Source organism: Chrysochloris asiatica, unplaced genomic scaffold, assembly GCF_000296735.1.
Source record: "Chrysochloris asiatica unplaced genomic scaffold, ChrAsi1.0 scaffold00040, whole genome shotgun sequence".
Lineage (NCBI taxonomy): Eukaryota > Metazoa > Chordata > Mammalia > Afrosoricida > Chrysochloridae > Chrysochloris > Chrysochloris asiatica.
In genome coordinates, this window is record NW_006408558.1 from 14,178,019 (window position 1) to 14,196,963 (window position 18,945).

Sequence of the window (18,945 nt, forward strand, 5' to 3'; positions counted from 1 at the left end):
AACAATAGCAACAGCAGTCAAGGTTATAAAGAGTTTTGTTAGGGGCTCATTTTGGCTCCTCCTTCTCCCTCTCTCCCTTCCTCCCCTCCCCCCTTACCCTCTTCCTTGTCATCCTTCCTCCTGTCTTCCTCTCCTTCCCCAAGTCTCTGCCTCACTCCCCTTCTTCCCTTTCTTCTTTCCAACTGTGAGATACTTCCTATACAGAGAGACAGAAGCAAAGAAAACATCAGAGCAATGTATTTACCATAAAACTTCACCAAAGTCTGACAACTTGTCATCTTGGGGTTGAATCGTTTTAAGGAAACATTACAAGTTGTGTCCCTTTCAAGTGATAATAATTCTGAGTTTGGTGTGGATCTTTCCTGTTGAATGTTTCTGTCTCGTTCCTCCAGACGGATGTGCCCATAAACCGTCTGCAGAGCGGTGCTACATCTTCTGAGCTTTCTGTATGCGGATTGCATTTCTGTATGCGTTTGTACATTGCTCCCCATTGGCTCAGTATTACGTACTGGTGATTGTCTACATGTAGCCCTGGTTCATTCATTCTCGCAGCTCTGGGGTCCTTGGGAAGAGACCTCAATCAAACAGTCCCTGAATGGTTGGGATGACCATACATTCCCATTTGCCCAGGATAGCCCCATTTTGGGGGGGGGGGGCAGGGTACAGAACAATCTGTGCACCCTCCTTCACTGGATGAACTTGGACACTTTTTTTTTTTTAATGTTTTATAGTGAATTATGTGATAGTTTGCATGGGAGAACATTAGTTTTACATTTATCCTATCCTATATTGTTTCATTGCCATGGTTACAATCCCCTTCATGCATCATCAACCAACCAAAGGGTATACACTGCAAGCCTGACTCCCCATTCGTCAGCACATAGCCCCTCTCCCTCTCTGGGTATAAAGTCACTCCACCTCTCCACATCATCATCTCTGCCTCCATCTCAGGCATCACTGCTTCTCTGGGTAGGGTCCCGCTCTCCGCTCTTCTCCCTTGATGGTCCCAGGGATCTCCGCTCCCAGATTGAAAAGTTAATTACTCCCCTCTTTGTTACAAAACGTCTACCTTTACATTTCCAACCCTCACAATCAGTCCTGATAACAATTATTCACTATTGTATCACAAGAGACCCATCCGCATTTGCTTTCATCAGCCCCGCCTAGACAGATTGGATACTACTCAATGGAGATTCTACCTTCCTCCATGCGCTCTGGATCTAAGTTCCCTCTTGAAAGCTTATAAGCCAGTCACTTCTTGCCTTTGTATTCCCCCCACTTTGGGTAGCCAATGTCCAAGTTGCCCATCCCTGTCTACTCTTGGGCTTGGTCTCGTTATAGAGCTTCTGCAGGTGTGGAATCGCTGGTTTAACAAAACACTTCCTCCCTGGTACTCCCAGTTCAAGCCAGGTTTTATCCAACCCCTCTGGACCCCTTCCCCACGGAAGTGTGGGTGATCACTGATGGGGTCACCCAGCTGTGTGTGGCGTCGTTCCAGAATTATGTTCGTATCTTTGTCGATGTTTGCTCCCACCCAGGGTTTGACGTGGCCACCTCAATGTGACCTAAGTCTTGCTGGGGACTTTATTTCCCTTGACTATGTGAAGGAGCTCTGGTAGCGTAGTGGTTACGAATTGGGCTGCGAACCTTAAGGTCAGCGGTTCGAAACTACCAGCTGCTCCACGGGAGAAAGATAAGGCTTTCTACTCCCGTAAAGATTTACACCCTCAGAAACCCCTGTACGGGGTCGCTATGGGTCGGAACCGACTTGACGGCACTTAACAACAACAACATGTGGGAGTTGAATTGCTGGGAGATAAAGTACTGGACTGCAAGGTCGGTTTGAAATTTAAGGTTAGCAGTTCAAACTCACCAGCCACTCCTTGGAAACCCTATACAGGGTCCCTATGAGTCGGAACTGACTTGAAGGTGCTTAACAACCACCACCACCACCACCTCTTGGGGGCCCCAGAGTGTCCCAGCTTCAGCCTGCTTGTGACTTTTCCCTCTTGGCCCTAGTGAGATCCCTTTTGTGTCTGGCGGAGGCTTTTCTGTTCTATTTTTACACACTTCCCATCACCGCGCGCTGTTTGAAGCTGAGTGAGTTGTTAGAACATGACCTCCATGCCATCCCGACCTGAAGCTCACATTTGTCTCTCTCCTGCTGCTCTTTCATCTCACAGAAAAGCAAAAGCCTTTTCACCTGCCCTCGGGAGGTCCCAACTGCCCCAGCGGCTCTTTGGTTCATCCTTGTAAAGTTGTGGCCATCGACATAGGAGGTGGGCTGGCTGCAGACGTGAAGCTGGGGATTCCTGACTCACAGGGCCTCTTCCACTTGGATCCTGGTGCTGCTCAGTGTGGTGTCCTGGTCATCTTTGCTGTTGTTAAGCACCATCGAGTCAGCCCCCAACTTGTGAGGACCCCTTGTGCCACCCCTGTGATCAGATGTGGATCCAACTGCTGTGATCATTAGACTTCCATGGTTGATTGATATCCAGGTCTTTCTTCCTACTCTCTCTTGGTCTGGAAGCTCACCTATTAGGCATCACAGCATCACACAAGCCTCCACAGAAAGATGGGTGCTGGCTGCGCCTGTGCTGTGGGCTGGTGGAACCCTGGTTTCCCTCATGGAAGGCTAGAATCCTTCTGTTGCCCAACGCCGAACCAAACCCACCTCGATTCCGACTCATAGCAACTCTATGTAGGGTTTCTGAGACTATAAATCTGCGCGGGACTTGACAGCCTCATCTTTCTCATGAGGTGCGGCTGGTGGATTAGAACCGCTGACCTTGCATTTAGCAACTCACAGCACCCCCATGCCCCCTTCGTTAGAGAACTTTAAAGTGCTCCATGCAATTCGGCAGTCACTGCAACAAACGCTAGACCGTGAAACCGAGCCTGCAGGCTTTCAGAACTCACTCCTTTAACGTCCTTGTCTCCTTCTTCCCTTCCCTCTAGAAACAACAACGGCCCGCAAGATCCAGCAGCCATGTCTCGCAGTCCCACGTCCAGCGATGATGAGATGGCTCAGAGTTTCTCTGACTACTCAGCGGGCTCCGAGTCGGACAGTTCCAAAGAAGAGACAATCTACGACACCATCCGGGCCACAGCAGCCAAGCCGGGCAGCTCCCGGACGGAGGAGAGCCTGGGCAACACGCTGGTGCTCCGGATCATTATCCAGGACCTGCAGCAGACGGTGAGCCCTCTCTTCTCCTGCCTGCCCCACCCCTCTACTGTGGCTGGAGCGCAAGAGCATGCCTGCCACCCACCCTGGACCCGCTGGCCATGCACGCTGAGTGTCCACTCTTCATAGGTTCCTGAGCTCTCGTTCTATCATGGGACAGTTTACATCTTGTAACCAGACTTCTGTGTGTTTTTGTAAATTACCAATCACGAACCACTTGCTGTGTTTAATTAATTTTATGTAATTCTTGTGACAGCGTTTTGAGATTAGCGATGTTGAAAACGGAACTCTGATCTTTCTCTTTTCCTTCTTCAAAAATACCTTGTTATTCTGGTGAGATATACATTACAAAATTTGCCATCTCAACCACTTTCCTGTACCACTCGGTGGCCTTCATTACGTCCCCATGATGTTCCAACGCCAGCACTGTTTCCGAACATTGTGATCACCTTCTCATAAATCCAGTGGCCCATCAGTGGTACGTCCCATTTCCCCTCTTACAGACCCACTAACCGCTCATCAGATTTGGTCTCTATGCATCTACCTGTTCTTATCAGTTGCTGTTGTCATGTGCCGTGGAGTCAGTTCCGACTCTTAGTGACCCTGTACAGGGTATCTGAGGCTGTAAATCTTTACGCGAGCAGAAAGCCTCATCTTTCTCCCACGGAGCAGCTGGTAGTTTTGAACAGCTAACCTTGTGGTTCGCAGCCCGATTCGTAACCACTACGCTATCAGAGCTCCTTGTTCTTATCAGTTGGATCCCTTAATACTTGTCCTGTTGAGTCTGACTTCTTTCACTCAGAATGACGAGTTTGAGACTCACCCAGGGTGTGGCATGTGTCAAAACCTCACTTTTCCTCTTCCTGGCTGAGAAACACACCATTGTGTGGACCTACCACATTGTGTTCATCCACCGTGTGTTGGTGTGCCAGTGGACGTATGTTTGCAGCCTTGTGTGAGTTCCTTGAGAACAAACCTAGGATCAGAATTGTGTAGTGATTCTGTGGGATAAATGCTGGGCTGCTAACCACAAGGTCTGTGGTTCGAGCCCACTAGCCGCTTCCTGGGAAAAGATGAGACTTTCTCCTATAGAAATTTGCGGCCTTGGAAACCCTATATGGGGTCCCTATACGTATTTGATGCTTTTGAGTTATGGTGTTGGAGGAGAATATTGAAAGTACCATGGACTTCCAGAAGAACAAACGTATCTGTGTTGGGAGAAGTACAGCCAGAATGCTCCTTGGGAGCCAGGATGGTGAGTCTTCATCTCTCAGACTTCGGACATATTGTCAGGAGGGACAAGTCCCTGGAGAAGGACATCATGTTTGGTAAGGTGGAGGGTTGGAAAAAAGAAGATCCCCATGTAGATGGATTGGCCCAGTGGTAGCATCTATGGGCTCAGACGTAGCAATGATTGTGAGATTGGCCCAGGATCAGGCAGTGTTTCATTCTGTTGTGCATAGGGTCGCTATGAGTTGGTACCAACTTGATGGCACATAACAACAACAATAACAACAACAACAACAACAAAAGAGAGCTTCAGAATTGTTCATGGAAAACTGAAATGGCCTCTGAAGCCTTTGCACAGTGTTTAACTGTTTCCCCGGCAACCACCTGCTTTACAGCCCCGCCAGAAGTGGATGAAGGGGGGCAGTGATCATTAGAGAATGACATTTGGTGGTAGTTGTGATGGGGGCGCAGGGACAGTGACGAGGGCATGTCGTCAGTATTTACATTGTTACCAGGTGAAAATGTCTTTGGACCATTCCAGAGACCTCTGAAGTTAGTCCCCTGTTCAGAGCATTTTCCTGGTTTTGAAGAGGCTGTAAGGAGCTCGGGGAGGTGGGCAGGTTGTCACACCTTCCTGATGGACCTGGAATATTAAAGCTTGACTGTTCACAGAAAGGCTTTCAGTTTGAACCCGCCAGCCACTCCACGGGAAAATTATGCGGCAGGCTGTTCCTATGGAGATTTAGAAGCTTGGAAACCGTGCTAGGCAGTTCGAGTCTGCCCACAGATTGCTTAGAGTTGGAGCCAACGTAATGGCGGTGGGTTTGGCTCCATTTAGGGGTCTCGTGGATGTCTGAGTACAGTCCCTCCAGACGAGAGTTAAGACAGAATGATTTTCATGCTGAGAGTGTTGATACTCTGTCTTTGTGCCTCTGGTCTCTAACTGACCTTGTTGTGCTTCCAGAGATGGACCTGGCAGATAAAGAGACGGGAGCTCCGAGAGCTTTATTCTAGGTGGACGTTGCTGTGGTCGTCTGATCTTGAGCTGTAAATCTTTGGGGTTCCTCTCTCCCACTTGAGCAGGACCTGGAGTCCGGTCCCAATGCCACCGTCTTCTAGATGGATGGTCTTCAACAAGTCACTCTACGTCAGGAGCTATAGAGTCGGCTTTGACTCAGAGCGACAGCACCAAGCACCGTCCGGTCCTAGGCCACCGTCACAGTTGTTTGAGCCCATCGTTGGCCCACTGTGCCAATCCAGCTCGTTACGAGTCTTCCTCATTTTCTGATGACCTTATACATTTCCAAGTATGATGTCCTTCTCCAGGAACTGGTCCCTGCTGAAAACATGTCCAAAGTAGGAGAGATGAAGTCTTGTCACCTTCTCTTCTAAGGGACACCCTGGCTGTACTTCTTCCAGCACACATTGGTTTGTTATTCTGGCAATCCATGGAACTTTCCATATTCTCCTCCAACTCCAGAACTCAAATGCATCAAATCTTCTACGGTCTTCCTTATATGCATTGTTCATCTTTCACATGCATTTGAAAGGATTGAAAATACCATGGCTTAGGTCAGTTGCCCCTCAGTCCTCAAAGTGACGTCTTTGCTCTTTAACACTTTAAAAGGTCTTGTGCAGCACATTTGTCTAATGCAATACGTCATTTGAGTTTTTGATCACTCCTTCCGCGAGTGTTGATGGTGGATCCAAGCAAAATGAAGTCTTTGACAACTTCAGTCTTTTCTCCATTTGTCATGATGTTTATTGGTCCCGTTGTGAGGGTTTATGATTTCTTTTCATTGAAGTGAAGCTATACTGAAAACTGAGTTTTTGATCTTTATCAGTAAGCATTTTAAATCTTCCCTTCTAGCAAGCGTATTACATGTTGTTAATGAGTCTTCCACCAATCCCGATAGCACCTTCTTCATAGAATCCAGTTTCTTGGGTTATTTGCTCGGCATACAGATTAAATATGTCAAAGGATACCACCTTGGCACACACTTTTCCTGATTTTAAACCATAAAGTATCTCACTGTTCTGTTGGAACGACTGCTTCTTGGTCTGTGTACAGGTTCCTCATGAGAACAATGAAGTGTTCTGGATTACCCATTCTTTGCAATATTTTCCATAGTATGTCATGATCTACACAGTTGAATGCCTGTGCATAACCATTTAATACAAGCAAACACAATTCTGGTATTCTCTGCTTTCAGCCAAGATCCATCCATCTGATGTCAGCAGTGATATCCCTCCGTTCCACGCCATCTTCTGAATCTGGCTTAGATTTCTGGCAAGCTCCCTCTCAGTGTACTGTTGCTAACATTTTTTAATTATTTTCAGCAAAAATTTTACTTGCATGTGATAATAATGATATTGTCCAATGATTTCTGCATTCTGTTGGGTCACCTCTCTTTGGAATGGGCACAAATATGAATCTCTTCCAATAGATTGAAATCTCTTCCAAATTTCTGCCAAATATGAAATCTCTTCCAAATATGAAATCTCTTCCAAATTTTTGGCTTAGGTGAGTGAGTGCCTCCAGGGCTGCATCAGTGTGTGGAAAGATTTCTATTTCTAGTGCATCGATTCCCGGTGCCTTACTTTTTGCCAATGTCTTTAGTGCTCCTTGGACTTCTTCCTTCAGTACCATTGGCTGTTGATCAACCTTTTGAAGTGAATTAAACATGGCCCATTTCTTTTTGGTACAGTGACTCTCTGTCTTCCTTCCATCTTCTTTAATGCGTCTTATGCCATTCAGTAGTAGAATTCTTCAACACTGCAATCTGAGGCTTGAATTTTTTCTTCAGTTCTTTCAGCATGAGAAATGCTGAGTGTGTTTTCTAACTCCAGGTCTTTGCAGATTTCATTATAATATTTGACTTTGTCTTCCTGAGCTGCCCTTTGACAGTTACTGTTCAGCTCTTTTACCTCTTAATTTCGTTCATTTACTTTATCATCTCTATGCTGATACAACCTTGCTTGCTGTAAGTGAAGAGGACTTAAAATACTGATGAAGATCAAAGAGCACAACCTTCGGTATGGATTGCATCTCAGTATAAAGAAAACAAAAATCCTCACCACTGGACCAATAAACAACATTCTTATCAATGGAGAAAAGATTGAAGTTGTCAAAGACTTCATTTTTTTGTATCAACCATCAACATTCACAGAAGCAGCAGTCAAGAAATCAAATGACGTATTGCATTAGGCAAATCTGCTGCATAAGACCTTTTTAAAGTGTTGAAGAGCAAAGATGTCAGCTTGAGGACTAAGGTGCTCCTGACCCAAGCCATGGTATTTTCAATAACCTCATATGCATGCGGAAGCTGAACAGTAAATAAGGAAGACCATAGAAGAATTGATGCTTTTGAGTTAACGGAGTTGGAGGAGAATATTGAAAGTGCCATGGGCTGCCAAAAGAATCAATAGATGCGTGTTGGAAGAAGTGCAGCCAGAGTGCTCCTTGGAGGCCAAGATGGCCAAACTTGGTCTCTCATACTTCGGACATATTGTCAGGAGGGTCCAGTCACTGGAGAAAGATATCATGTTGGTAAGGTGGAAGGTCAGAGAAAAATAGGAAGACCCACAGCGAGATTGATTGGCCAAGTGGTAGCATCAATGGGCTCAAGCGTGGCAACAATTGTGAGGTTGGCCCAGGACCGGGCAGTGTTTCGTTCTGTTGTGCATAGGGTCACTGTGAGTTGATACTGACACGATGGCACCTAAAAACAACAACAAGAAAGTGGGGGTGATAGAGTTCTGCTTCCTGTGGTCATAGACAAGTCTCAACGACATCCAACGTTAGATGGGAACCCAACCACTTTGTTATAAAAAAAATTATGCAATGAGTGATAAATAGTATAAAAAATGGTGTACATTCAAAAGCTGGACAATGAATAAGGAAGACCAAGGAATTGGTGTGTTTAAATTATGGTGTTAGTGAAGAATATTGAGTATCCCACAGACTGTCAGAAGAATAGATACCTCTGTCTTGGAAGAAGTACAGCCAAAATTCTCCTTAGAAACCAGGATGGTCAGACTTCATCTCATGTATCTTGGATGTGTTATCAGGAAGGACGAGTCCCCAGAGAGGGACATCATGCTTGGTAAAGTGGAGGGTCAGCAAGACCCCCACTGCGATGGATTGACACACTGTCTGACACATTGTGCTCACACATAGGGACAGTTGTGAGGATTGAGCCATAGGGTCACTGTGAGACAGAGCCAACTGGCACCTAACAACCTATTCCAGTATGGCCACATCCTAATTACGGTTGCAAAGATCCGGTTTCCCAGGAGTTAGGATTTGAACATTCCTGTTGGGGAGACACATGCACCCCATGTCAAACAGCACGGCACTTCACAAGTGTTCTTCTGGGGAGCTCGGTAGGGGTGGGGGTGGACAGGAGCAGTTGTCCCACAGGGTTTTCAGTGGATGGTGTTTCATAAGTAGATTCCATCATGGCTCCCCTGTGTGGTCAGAGGAGAACTGCACTTCACAGTTCTCAGTGGATGATGTTTCATAAGTAGATCCCACTCATGGTGTCCCCGTGTGTGTCAGAGTAGAACTGTGCTCACAGGGTTCTCAGTGGATGATTTTTCATAAGTAGATTCCACTCATGGTGTCCCCGTGTGTGTCAGAGTAGAACTGTGCTCATAGAGTTCTCAGTGAATGATTTTTCATAAGTAGATTCCGTCATGGTGCCCTGTGTGTGTCAGAGGAGAACTGTGCTCCACAGAGGTCTCAGTGGGTGATGATGTTTCATAAGTAGATTCCATCATGGTGCCCCCGTGTGATCAGGGTAGAACTGTGCTCACAGGGTTCTCAGTGATGAGTTTTCATAAGTAGATTCCATCATGGCGCCCCCGTGTGGTCAGAGTAGAACTGCACTTCACAGGGTTCTCAGTGATGAGTTTTCATAAGGAGATCACCAGGCCTTTCCTCCGAGGCACCCCTGGTTGGATTTGAATCACCAACATTTTGGTTGATAATTGAGCGCATGCCAGTGTGCTCCCTCCGGGGTCTAACCTCTCTGGCCCTGGAGGGTCTGATGGAATGCCTTTGATTCAGCACCTGTGATGGTGGGATGCTAGCAAGGACTTGAGTATGAACGAGTCTCTGTTCTCTTTGCGAGCCAGGACTGTGCCTTGGCAGCTTTTGGGCAGCACTCACAAGTGGTTACTGCTCCCCCGGGACCCACTCTCTATCCAGGAGCGGTGTCCACGAGGCTGAAGGATGCTGTATGGCCAACACCTGTCTTCTACAAACAATGGGTCTTATGGGTCCACCTTCTGGAGGCAGGTTCATCATGAACTCAGACCCAGAATAAACCCCAATGTCCTGCTGGTGCTGGGGCCACCCTGAGAGCACAAATGTCACTTTTCAGGAAGATGGATGTGTTAGGTGGTAGCTTAGATGTCATTTAATATCCCTTAGTGGCTTGGTGGAGTTAAATGCTGGAGTTTCAAACCCGTCAGCCGCTCCCTGGATGAGGCTTTCTGCTTCCAGGAAGATTTACAGTTTTGGAGATGCCCTGAGTCAGTTCTGCTTTGTCCTGAGGGTTCGCTGTGAGCTGGAGTGCACTTGATCGTAAGGAGCTTGGTTTTGAGCGTGTATAAAGTTTATAAGGAGATCTAATGATACAACAAAGAGCTCTGGTAGCGTAGTGGTTAAGAATCAGGCTATGAACGTTAAGGTTGGCAGTTCAAAACTACCAGCTGTTCCACAGGAGAAAGATGAGACTTTCTACTCCCGTAAAGATTTACAGCCTTGGCAACCCTATACAGGGTCACTGTGAGTCAGAACCGACTCCACAGCACATAACCACCACCAAGTGATACAATGATTAAGCACGCAGGCGCTAATAGAAAGTTTAGTGATTCAAACCCACCCACCGTCTGCTTGTGGAAAGATTTACATCCGGGACTCCTAGGTAACACGTGACGCTGTCCTGTAGGGTCATGTGAGTGGGAATCCACTGGGTTATAAAAGCACCACTGGATCACTGGAAAGAATTCCAAATAGCGCCAAAGATTGACAATGCTTGCTGTTCACGGCTGGTGGATGTGACTCTAGCTTTGTGGCTCGGAGTATGGGTAGAAACGCACACACATATATGTAGGTGCCAACCACACAGACTATTTATAAACAAGTAGAATTATGCTTTCAAACCATGTGTGTATGTAGAAGGCGAAGCTGACAGGGAAGGGAGCGCTGAACTTGAGGAGGTCACAGCAAGACTGGATCTAAGGTAATCTGCCCGGTGAGGCTTAGGGGGATGCGGATGTGCTGTGCTGGGAGGTGGGCTCACCTTCGTTTGTATCATAGCTTTTCATTTTGGTGCCAAGGTACATTGCAGGATTACCCTTAATTCACCCTTGTGGGAATTTGGTGGGTTCCTGAGATAAGCAGACCCCAAACCTCAAGTGCTAACTCATAGTTGCTCACTCATGTCTGTCTGTCTGCTCTGTCTGTCAGGGGCAGGCAGGGAGAAAAGGGCACATTTGTCTCCGTACAGTCATCCAGGGACCCAGGCTCCTTCCATCCAGTGCCTGCGCCAACTGTCCTCAAAGCCCTAGAATCAGCTAGAGATGAAGAGGGGAGGGGGCTTTAGGGGTGTTCACCCCTGAGGCCATATTGCAGCACTATTGAGCTGTGAGCCCCAAGATGAAGGCCAGCAAAGAACTAGTTTGTTATAGTTATGATGCATATCCATGTTCACACAAGCACACATGCCACACATGCAAACACACACACACATATGTACTCGCACACCACACACAAACCCACAGACATACGCACACAAATACACATACCACAGATAGATACATACCCACACATCACACACACACATAAACACACACACTCACGACCACACACAAACATATAGAAGACACACATAGATACACACATGTACACACACCACACAAACCCACAGACATATGCACACACATGTACCACACACATAGATACATACTCACATGCCACACACACACATATAACATGCACACACATTCACGATCACACACACAGAGAAGACACACATGCATATACACATATGTGCTCGCACACCACATAAACCCACAGACCTAGGCACACAGACGCATGTACCCCACATGTGTAGATACATATTCATATGTCACACACATACACACATTCAAACACAATCACTCACACATATAAAAGATACATATACACACATGTGTGCTCAGTCACCACACACAAACCCACAGACATGCACATACACACACACGTGGATGCATACCCACGGCACACACACACACATGTATACATATACACACATTCACACATATAGCACACAGATACACACAAACCCATTCACACCAGGCATACATACAAACACAGCACACACCCATGCACACCCATGCACACTCACATATAGACAAGACACATACATTCACACCATGTACGCACACAACACACTCTGCAGACACAATCACATGCGGCACACACACACACATGTACACATATACACACATTCACACATATAGCACACAGATACACACAAACCCATTCACACCAGGCATACATACAAACACAGCACACACCCATGCACACTCACATATAGACAAGACACATACATTCACACCATGTACGCACACAACACACTCTGCAGACACAATCACATGTGCACACCCCCACAAATACACACATACTCACACAAACACACATACACACCGTATGCACAACCACACGCACAGCCATGTCATACACACACATAGACACATGTTCGCACGGCCATATCTATGCACACACGCAGTGATGCACACAAACTTCCTCTTTCCCTCCCGCTCTTGGTTCCTGTGGGCTTGGCGCTTCGCCTTGGCTTGGATCCGTTGGCATCGGGTATACATGTCGGTCTCCCCTTCTGTGTGTCTTTCTCCCTCTCCTTCTTCATTCTGTGCCCTTTCTAACTCTTGGTTGTATGAAGAGTGTTATCGGGGGGCTCTCTGAAGGATTCCTGGGGATAGCTAGTTCTCCATGAATGTATGTCTACACATGGTCATGCGGTCCCTGAGTTTTGAATGGAGTTTACTTTCCATGATATTTTGGGGTCACAATACCCCCTCAGAGCTTACAGGGGGGCACCCAAGTACCTGCTTGCCCTGAACATTGTTTTGGGCACAGCCGAGGCTACCTGATTGAGTTTTCCCATCTTGTAGGTGTCTTGAGTTTCTTCCTGGGATTCCTAAAGAATCAACTTTATATTCTAGACTGGGTAGAGCGTTAAGAGTTGATCATTCTCTATTCTCTGTACTTCCGTTGGGTTCTCTATTTTCAGAGACAATTTTAGGCGTTTCCTTCTCCAAGCCTAGAAGCCCTTTTCTAACTGTTTTAATCACGTGAGCATTTCCTACTGAATCTTCTTAAGCCTCTCGTTCTTGGTTAATTGTATTTACTGTTGGTTCCTAGCAGTTTCTTCCCACTTACTTTCTGAAGGTCTACAATCTCTTTAAAAATGATTCTTTTGAGCTGTCGGTGTGTTTGTGCTGTGTTTTCTTATTCCCCACTCTGGCATAAAGCACCTCTGGTTGATCCTCTTTTAATTGGGGTGTCTTTTCTTCCAACCCAGAGACACGGGCTCATTTGCACAATCTTTCTTCCTTCTGGTCCTTTGGTCTTCTGAGACATCTTCATTCTGCCCACGCAGTTTCTTCCCATCACGTTCAGGCTTTTTGTCCTTGAGTGGCTTGGTCCTGCGTCTGTTCTGTGCCTGAGGGAATTTTCCTGGGCTCTATTGTGCATTCCTCTGGGTGGTCTTTTACCTTTTAGATGCAGAGACCCAGGGGTGGGAGTGTCCAGTGTTGCTAGAGACCTGATCCTTGTTGATTCCTGTGAGCTCATCTGACATGCTGTATAAGGGACCAGGGACCACGTTTCAATCTCATGGAGAGATGTTCCTACCCTTAATTCAGCAAGGCGCCTGGCAGGAGGGTGTCTGTTGGACCACGAGCCCCAGCATCTCATTTTGTCTCACTTGGACCCCTTATCCCTACTCGAGGAGGATGCCCCGAGTTTACGTCTGCCCGACGTCAAGGTTGTTGATGAGAAACATCTGAGTTTCTGTTCTGGAAAATGAGACCGAAGGTGGTGGCACCCTCTCCTCAGCGCTTTCAGCTCTCTCTGGGTCTTTGAGGTGGATTTTTCTGAAGTTAGATTGTGCACATTTTCTACTCAAGATCCTTTTTTGGGTGGCTTTTATTATGTTGGTCATTTGGCTGTGTGCGGATGAAGGAGAGTTTGGTTGACTTTGTTTACCTCTTCTAACCTGGGTGCTGCATTTCTCACTGTGAGCTCCTCAGTAGTAACAGTGCCCCTGCTCACCTTATCACCCACCCAGGACCCTAGGTGAATCCATCCCTAGGTTGCAGGGTCTTAAGGATTGTTGCTGTTGCTATATCGTGCTGAGTCCATTTTAGAGTTAAATCTTAGGGCACAGTCCTTGTCCTAGTCTGACCTGATGTGACTGAAGGGGACCGCCCCATAAGGTCCACTGCTGTCCTGTCTGTCCTGACTCCTAGCGGGGCCCCTAGGACCAAGTAGAACCACCCCCGTAGGATTTCCCAGGCTGCCATCTCTGGAAGCCGACTGCCTCATCTTTCTCCCTTGGAGCAGCTGGTGGATTTGAACCACCAACCTTTTGTGTAGCAGCTAAGTGCTTAACCACTGATCCATGAGGGCCTCTTATTCACAAAGTTTAAATCTTTCCAGTTATTTTTTATTGATACACTTTGGCTAAAGGGGTGTTATTGTTAAGTGCTGTCAAGTCGGTTCCGACTCATAGCAACCCTGTATAGGGTTTCCAAAGAGCAGCTGGTGGGCTTGAACTGCCAACCTTGTGGTTTGCGGTCCTGTGCTAATCCTACACCACCACACCAAGAGTCCATATATCTTATGGGCATTAAGGTGGGTATGTGCGATTGTTCTTGAGTATCACTGAGCTGTGTCCGACTAACAGAGTATGGAATTTCCAGGGAGCGGCTGTTGGGTTTGAACCGCCAACCTTGCAGTTAACAGACTAGTGCTTATCCTCCAGTGCCACACACCAGGGGTATAGAGGACTGGAAAAGTACTCCTGGCTTTTAGATCCCAGACCCAATGGGTACATACCAGGTCGTGGAGAGAGGTGAGGCTGTGGGCCAGTGCGGGCGGCAGCAGGCCTGTGGGGTGGCCCTGTCCCCACAAACCCGTGTCCACCTGGAACCTGAGAGCCAGACCTTTTTTGGTTTGGTGACTACAAAGTTTCTGGAACCTTCTGAAGACCACCTCTCTTCACTGTGTTCAATACCAATCAGTTCCTGGAAGCTGAGTCCAGAATCTCATCTGTTTGAGTCTTTGCGTGACTCTCTGCTGGAGCGCGTCCAAGGAACCGAGCTGGGAGCTGCAGAGTGGACTCCCGGCCATCTCGCCTCCTCTCCTGGCTGACTGACAGCGAACCCGGGTCTCACACACCAGCTGGAACTGGCTCAAATCCCTTCAGTGAGACATTCTGGAGGTTTGACGGTTTGCCTAAGACCGTATGTGGATGCAGGGAGCCTGCATGAACAGAGTCCAGGGAATGTCCAGGGGGCTCCTGAGGTGTGGAGGGCTCCTACCCTCCCACCTCTGAACACTTCCAGATGTACCAGGGGTCATGTGGGAGTCAGTGCTGAAAAAAGCCCCTCAATTGGTCTTCCCAGAGTGTTGTGTGTCACGGCCAGTGGACACGGTCTTTGTACTGGCCTCCATCTGTGAAGGACAGAGACTCACAGTGTAGTCCCCACTGAACGTCATGCCCAGCGTCCACCGGGGGCTGTCACCAAGTCACTCTGCCAACGTGACCGCCCATGTTTCAATGCCTCGGGCCCCAGGGACAGCTTAATGGAGGTTCCTGGGCCTCACCCACGTCCTGGCAGACGCTCTGGGGAAGCGAGTCTCTACCTTTTTGCTTTAATCAATACTCCCATTTATTAACTAGATGGGCCTTGCAGTTTGTTATTTCATTTAGAAAAAAGCATTTCAGCGGCCTTCCTGACCTCCTCAAAGACAATGGATGCCCATTCACTCAGCCTTTCTCTTTCTCTTTGGGTCTTTCTCAGATGTGTGCACACACAATCACACACACATGTAGACACATTCATACACGGATTCACAGCCACAGAATTACAGACACATTCACACACACAGACACACTCATTCACAGACTTTAACACTCACATGTATGTATATATATACATTCTCTTTAATACAAAGAAACCCACACTATATAATTGTATTGAAGACAATACACATATGTTGTTGTCATTAAGTGCCATCAAGTCAGTTCTAACTCAGAGTGATCCTGCACACACACACATACAGGGCCTTTTGAAAGCTCATTGAAAAATGGAACTGAACAATTGTGGACTTTTTCTACCAACTTTTTGAAGCTCCCTGTATATGCTGTTGTTAGGCACCATTAAAGCAATTCTGATTCACAGGGACCCTGTGCACAACAGACCAAAACACTGCCCACTCCTGCCTCAGCCTCCCAGTTGTTGGTGTGTTATAGTCACTGGGCCAATCTGTCTCATTGGGGCTCTTTCTATTTTTTTCCTGCCCTCCACTTTACCAAGCAGGATGTCCTTCTCCAGGGACTTGTCCCTCCTGTTGACACATCCAAAATACTTGAGATGAAGTCTTACCATCCTGGCTGCACTTCTTCCAACACAGATTTGCTCATCCTTCTGGCTGTCCACAGTATATTCAATATTATTTGCCAACACCGTAATTCAAAGATATGAATTCTTCATTGGTCTTCCTTATTCACTGTTCCACTTTCACATGCATTTGAGACAACTGAAAATACTCCTTAATCTTCAGAGTGACATCTTTGCTTGTGAACACTTTAAAGAGGTTTAGTACTCTGAATTCCATTCATATTACCTATCCAACCATCCATCCTTGCTTCTGTCCATCCACACTTCGTCCATGCTACTGTCTAGCCATTTAATCCACCCTTCCATCCATTCCTCTGTCATTCTTTCCATCCACCCATCCACCCATTCCATCATCCAGCTTTCATTTCTTCCTTCCTTCCTTCTTCATGTCTCCATCCATCTATCCACCTACTCATCCACATATCTGCCCATCCATGCATCCCTGCACCCACCTATCTAACCAACCCGCCCATCTACCTATCCACCCACCCACCTACTCATCTACCTATCCATCCATCCACCCACTCACCCATCTACCTGTCCATCCATCCATCCATCTACCCACCCACCCATCTACCAATCCATTGATCTATCTATCCATCCATCTACCCACTTATTCATCCATCTACCCATCCATTCATCCATCCACCCACCCACCCATCTACCCATCCATCCACACACCCTCTCATTCATTCATCCACTCATCCACCCTCACACTCACCCACTAATTCATTCATCCATGCCTGTTTTCCATCTGTTCGGAGTGACTCTGCTGTGTCCTTTGCAGAATGCACATGGTGGGCCCTGCTGGGGGACAGAAGACTCAGCGTCTGGATGTCTCGGTGATTTTACTCATTGGTTACTAAGGGTAAAGGGAGCCTTTGAATTTGCCTCTGCCTCTGAGTTCTCAGTGATACGGTGAGGCTCTTACCCTCTTCAATTTCCATCACAAAGTCAGTGATGAGTAAATTGTTTAAAGCTAAACAGAAGTCTCTGGTTGGGCTCTCCGACAAAAGTGCCTGGAGAGCCAGGTGCTCTTAGTTACTTGTCGTCTCACCTGGCATGTGTATTTCCATAGGTGTCGTTTCTGTCTGAGAGACGATTTAATTGGAGCTTTTGTAAGGATTCTATTCTGCACCTTCCTGTGCTAGCTAGTACATCCGTGTTTTATATTACGAGCAGTCGGCTGGCTCACCAGGGTCTCTGTGTCCCAACACAGCTAACTTGGCGAGCTCTTTCACTAAAGCATAACGTTCACATCCACTGAAATCTCTTTGACAGAATGATGTTTGGGAAAGGACTTTCTTCTGGGATTACTACACATGCCATAGAAAAATTTTGTATACTCTCTGTTGTGGTGAGAGTATTGTGGCTAAAAGGCCACGTGGACAAAGAGCGGAGACCCCCTTCTCAGCCGGTGTCCCAGGCTGCTAAGATGTCAAAGCCAGAACCCCAGATATCAGTGTTTAATTTCCTGCATCGAATCCAAGTGTGAGTCTCTTCCCAGCACCTGTGCGCCATGGTGGGCATCTCATGGCACCCCCAAGCTCATCTCGATCTACTCCCTTTGTTCTTGTGACCCTTTTCCTCGCAATCCTCCTTTTGGGTGGACAGGGCACAGCCCTGCTGGTCACCTTCAGAGCAGCATCAGCCGCTGTCTGAGACTAGCAGACATCTGTGTTGTTTCTTCCTCTCCAGTCCACTTGGTGATGCCCCCGCTTCCTCCAGGGTAATTGTTTTGACTCCTCGCTCTCTCCAAGTGCACTTGGGATCAAGTTGAAACTCATTAGCGTGGTTTTCAGAGGCCTCTTAGCGCCAGTGTTGCTTCTTGCAGCTGGAACATTCCTGAAGTTTGGGGGCTGTTTCTAATGCTCCCTACTCCATGAGGCCACAGAGGAGACGATGGATTTACCAAGCTGACTCTACAGGACCGTCAGGTATACATTAAGGGCTTCATGTTTGCCTTCAGGACTGTTTCATTCTCATCCAACTCCTTTGCCCGTTGCTCACTTCATTTTTCTCCCATTTCATTTTACTGACTTCTGGACTTCCGGTGTGACGCTGGACTGCTGACCACAAGGTCGGTGGTTCAAACCCACCATCTGCACCTCAGAAAGCCTACACAGGATCACTATGAGTGAGAATTGACTTGGTGGCACTTAACAATAACAACAACAACATAGGCAGGGTTGTAGTTCTGGAGTGGCACTGTAGGATAAGTGCTGGATTGCTAGCTGCAAGGTTGGTGGTTCAAACCCACCAGCTGCTCCTGGGAAACCCTACACAGGGTCACTGTGATTCGGAACCAACTTAATGGCACTTAACAACAACACCAACACCAGGGTTGCAGTTCTGGTGTGGCACTGTAGGATAAGCACCGCAAGGTCGGCAGTTCAACCCAACCAGGTGTTCTTCAGAAACCCTAGACAGGGTCGCTATGGGTCAGAACCAACCCAACAACAACGATCTACTGACTTTTAAACCATGATTCCTTTGTCTCAGACATGTGACCATTCAACCCTAAACAAACCAAATTCACTGCCTTTGGATTAATTCGCACTCATAGTGACCCTTGACCTCATCCCACAACTCTTCTGGTCTTCCGTCTTTAGTGTTGAATGTATCAGATCTGTTCTTCAGATGATCTCTAAATTCAGGTGGGATAGATTCAAGGTCATATTTTGGCTCTTGTGGACTTGTTTTCATTTTCTTCAGCATCAGTTTGAATCTGCTGCACAAGACCTTTTGAAAGTGTTGAAGAGCAAAGATGTCAGCTTGAGGACTAAGGTGCACCTGACCCAAGCCATGGTATTTTCAATCACCTCATATGC

The 18,945-nt window shown here is 47.1% G+C and overlaps 1 protein-coding gene across 1 annotated transcript in view; it reads left to right on the forward strand.

The window, feature by feature from the left end:
- Positions 1-2,989: 2,989 nt before the first annotated feature.
- SHANK2 (SH3 and multiple ankyrin repeat domains 2) overlaps positions 2,990-18,945 on the forward strand; it is a 604,092-nt gene continuing 588,136 nt past the window's right edge. The window contains exon 1 of the mRNA XM_006860817.1: positions 2,990-3,196. Coding sequence (XP_006860879.1) covers positions 2,990-3,196 — 207 coding nt within the window. The remainder of the gene's footprint in view (positions 3,197-18,945) is intronic.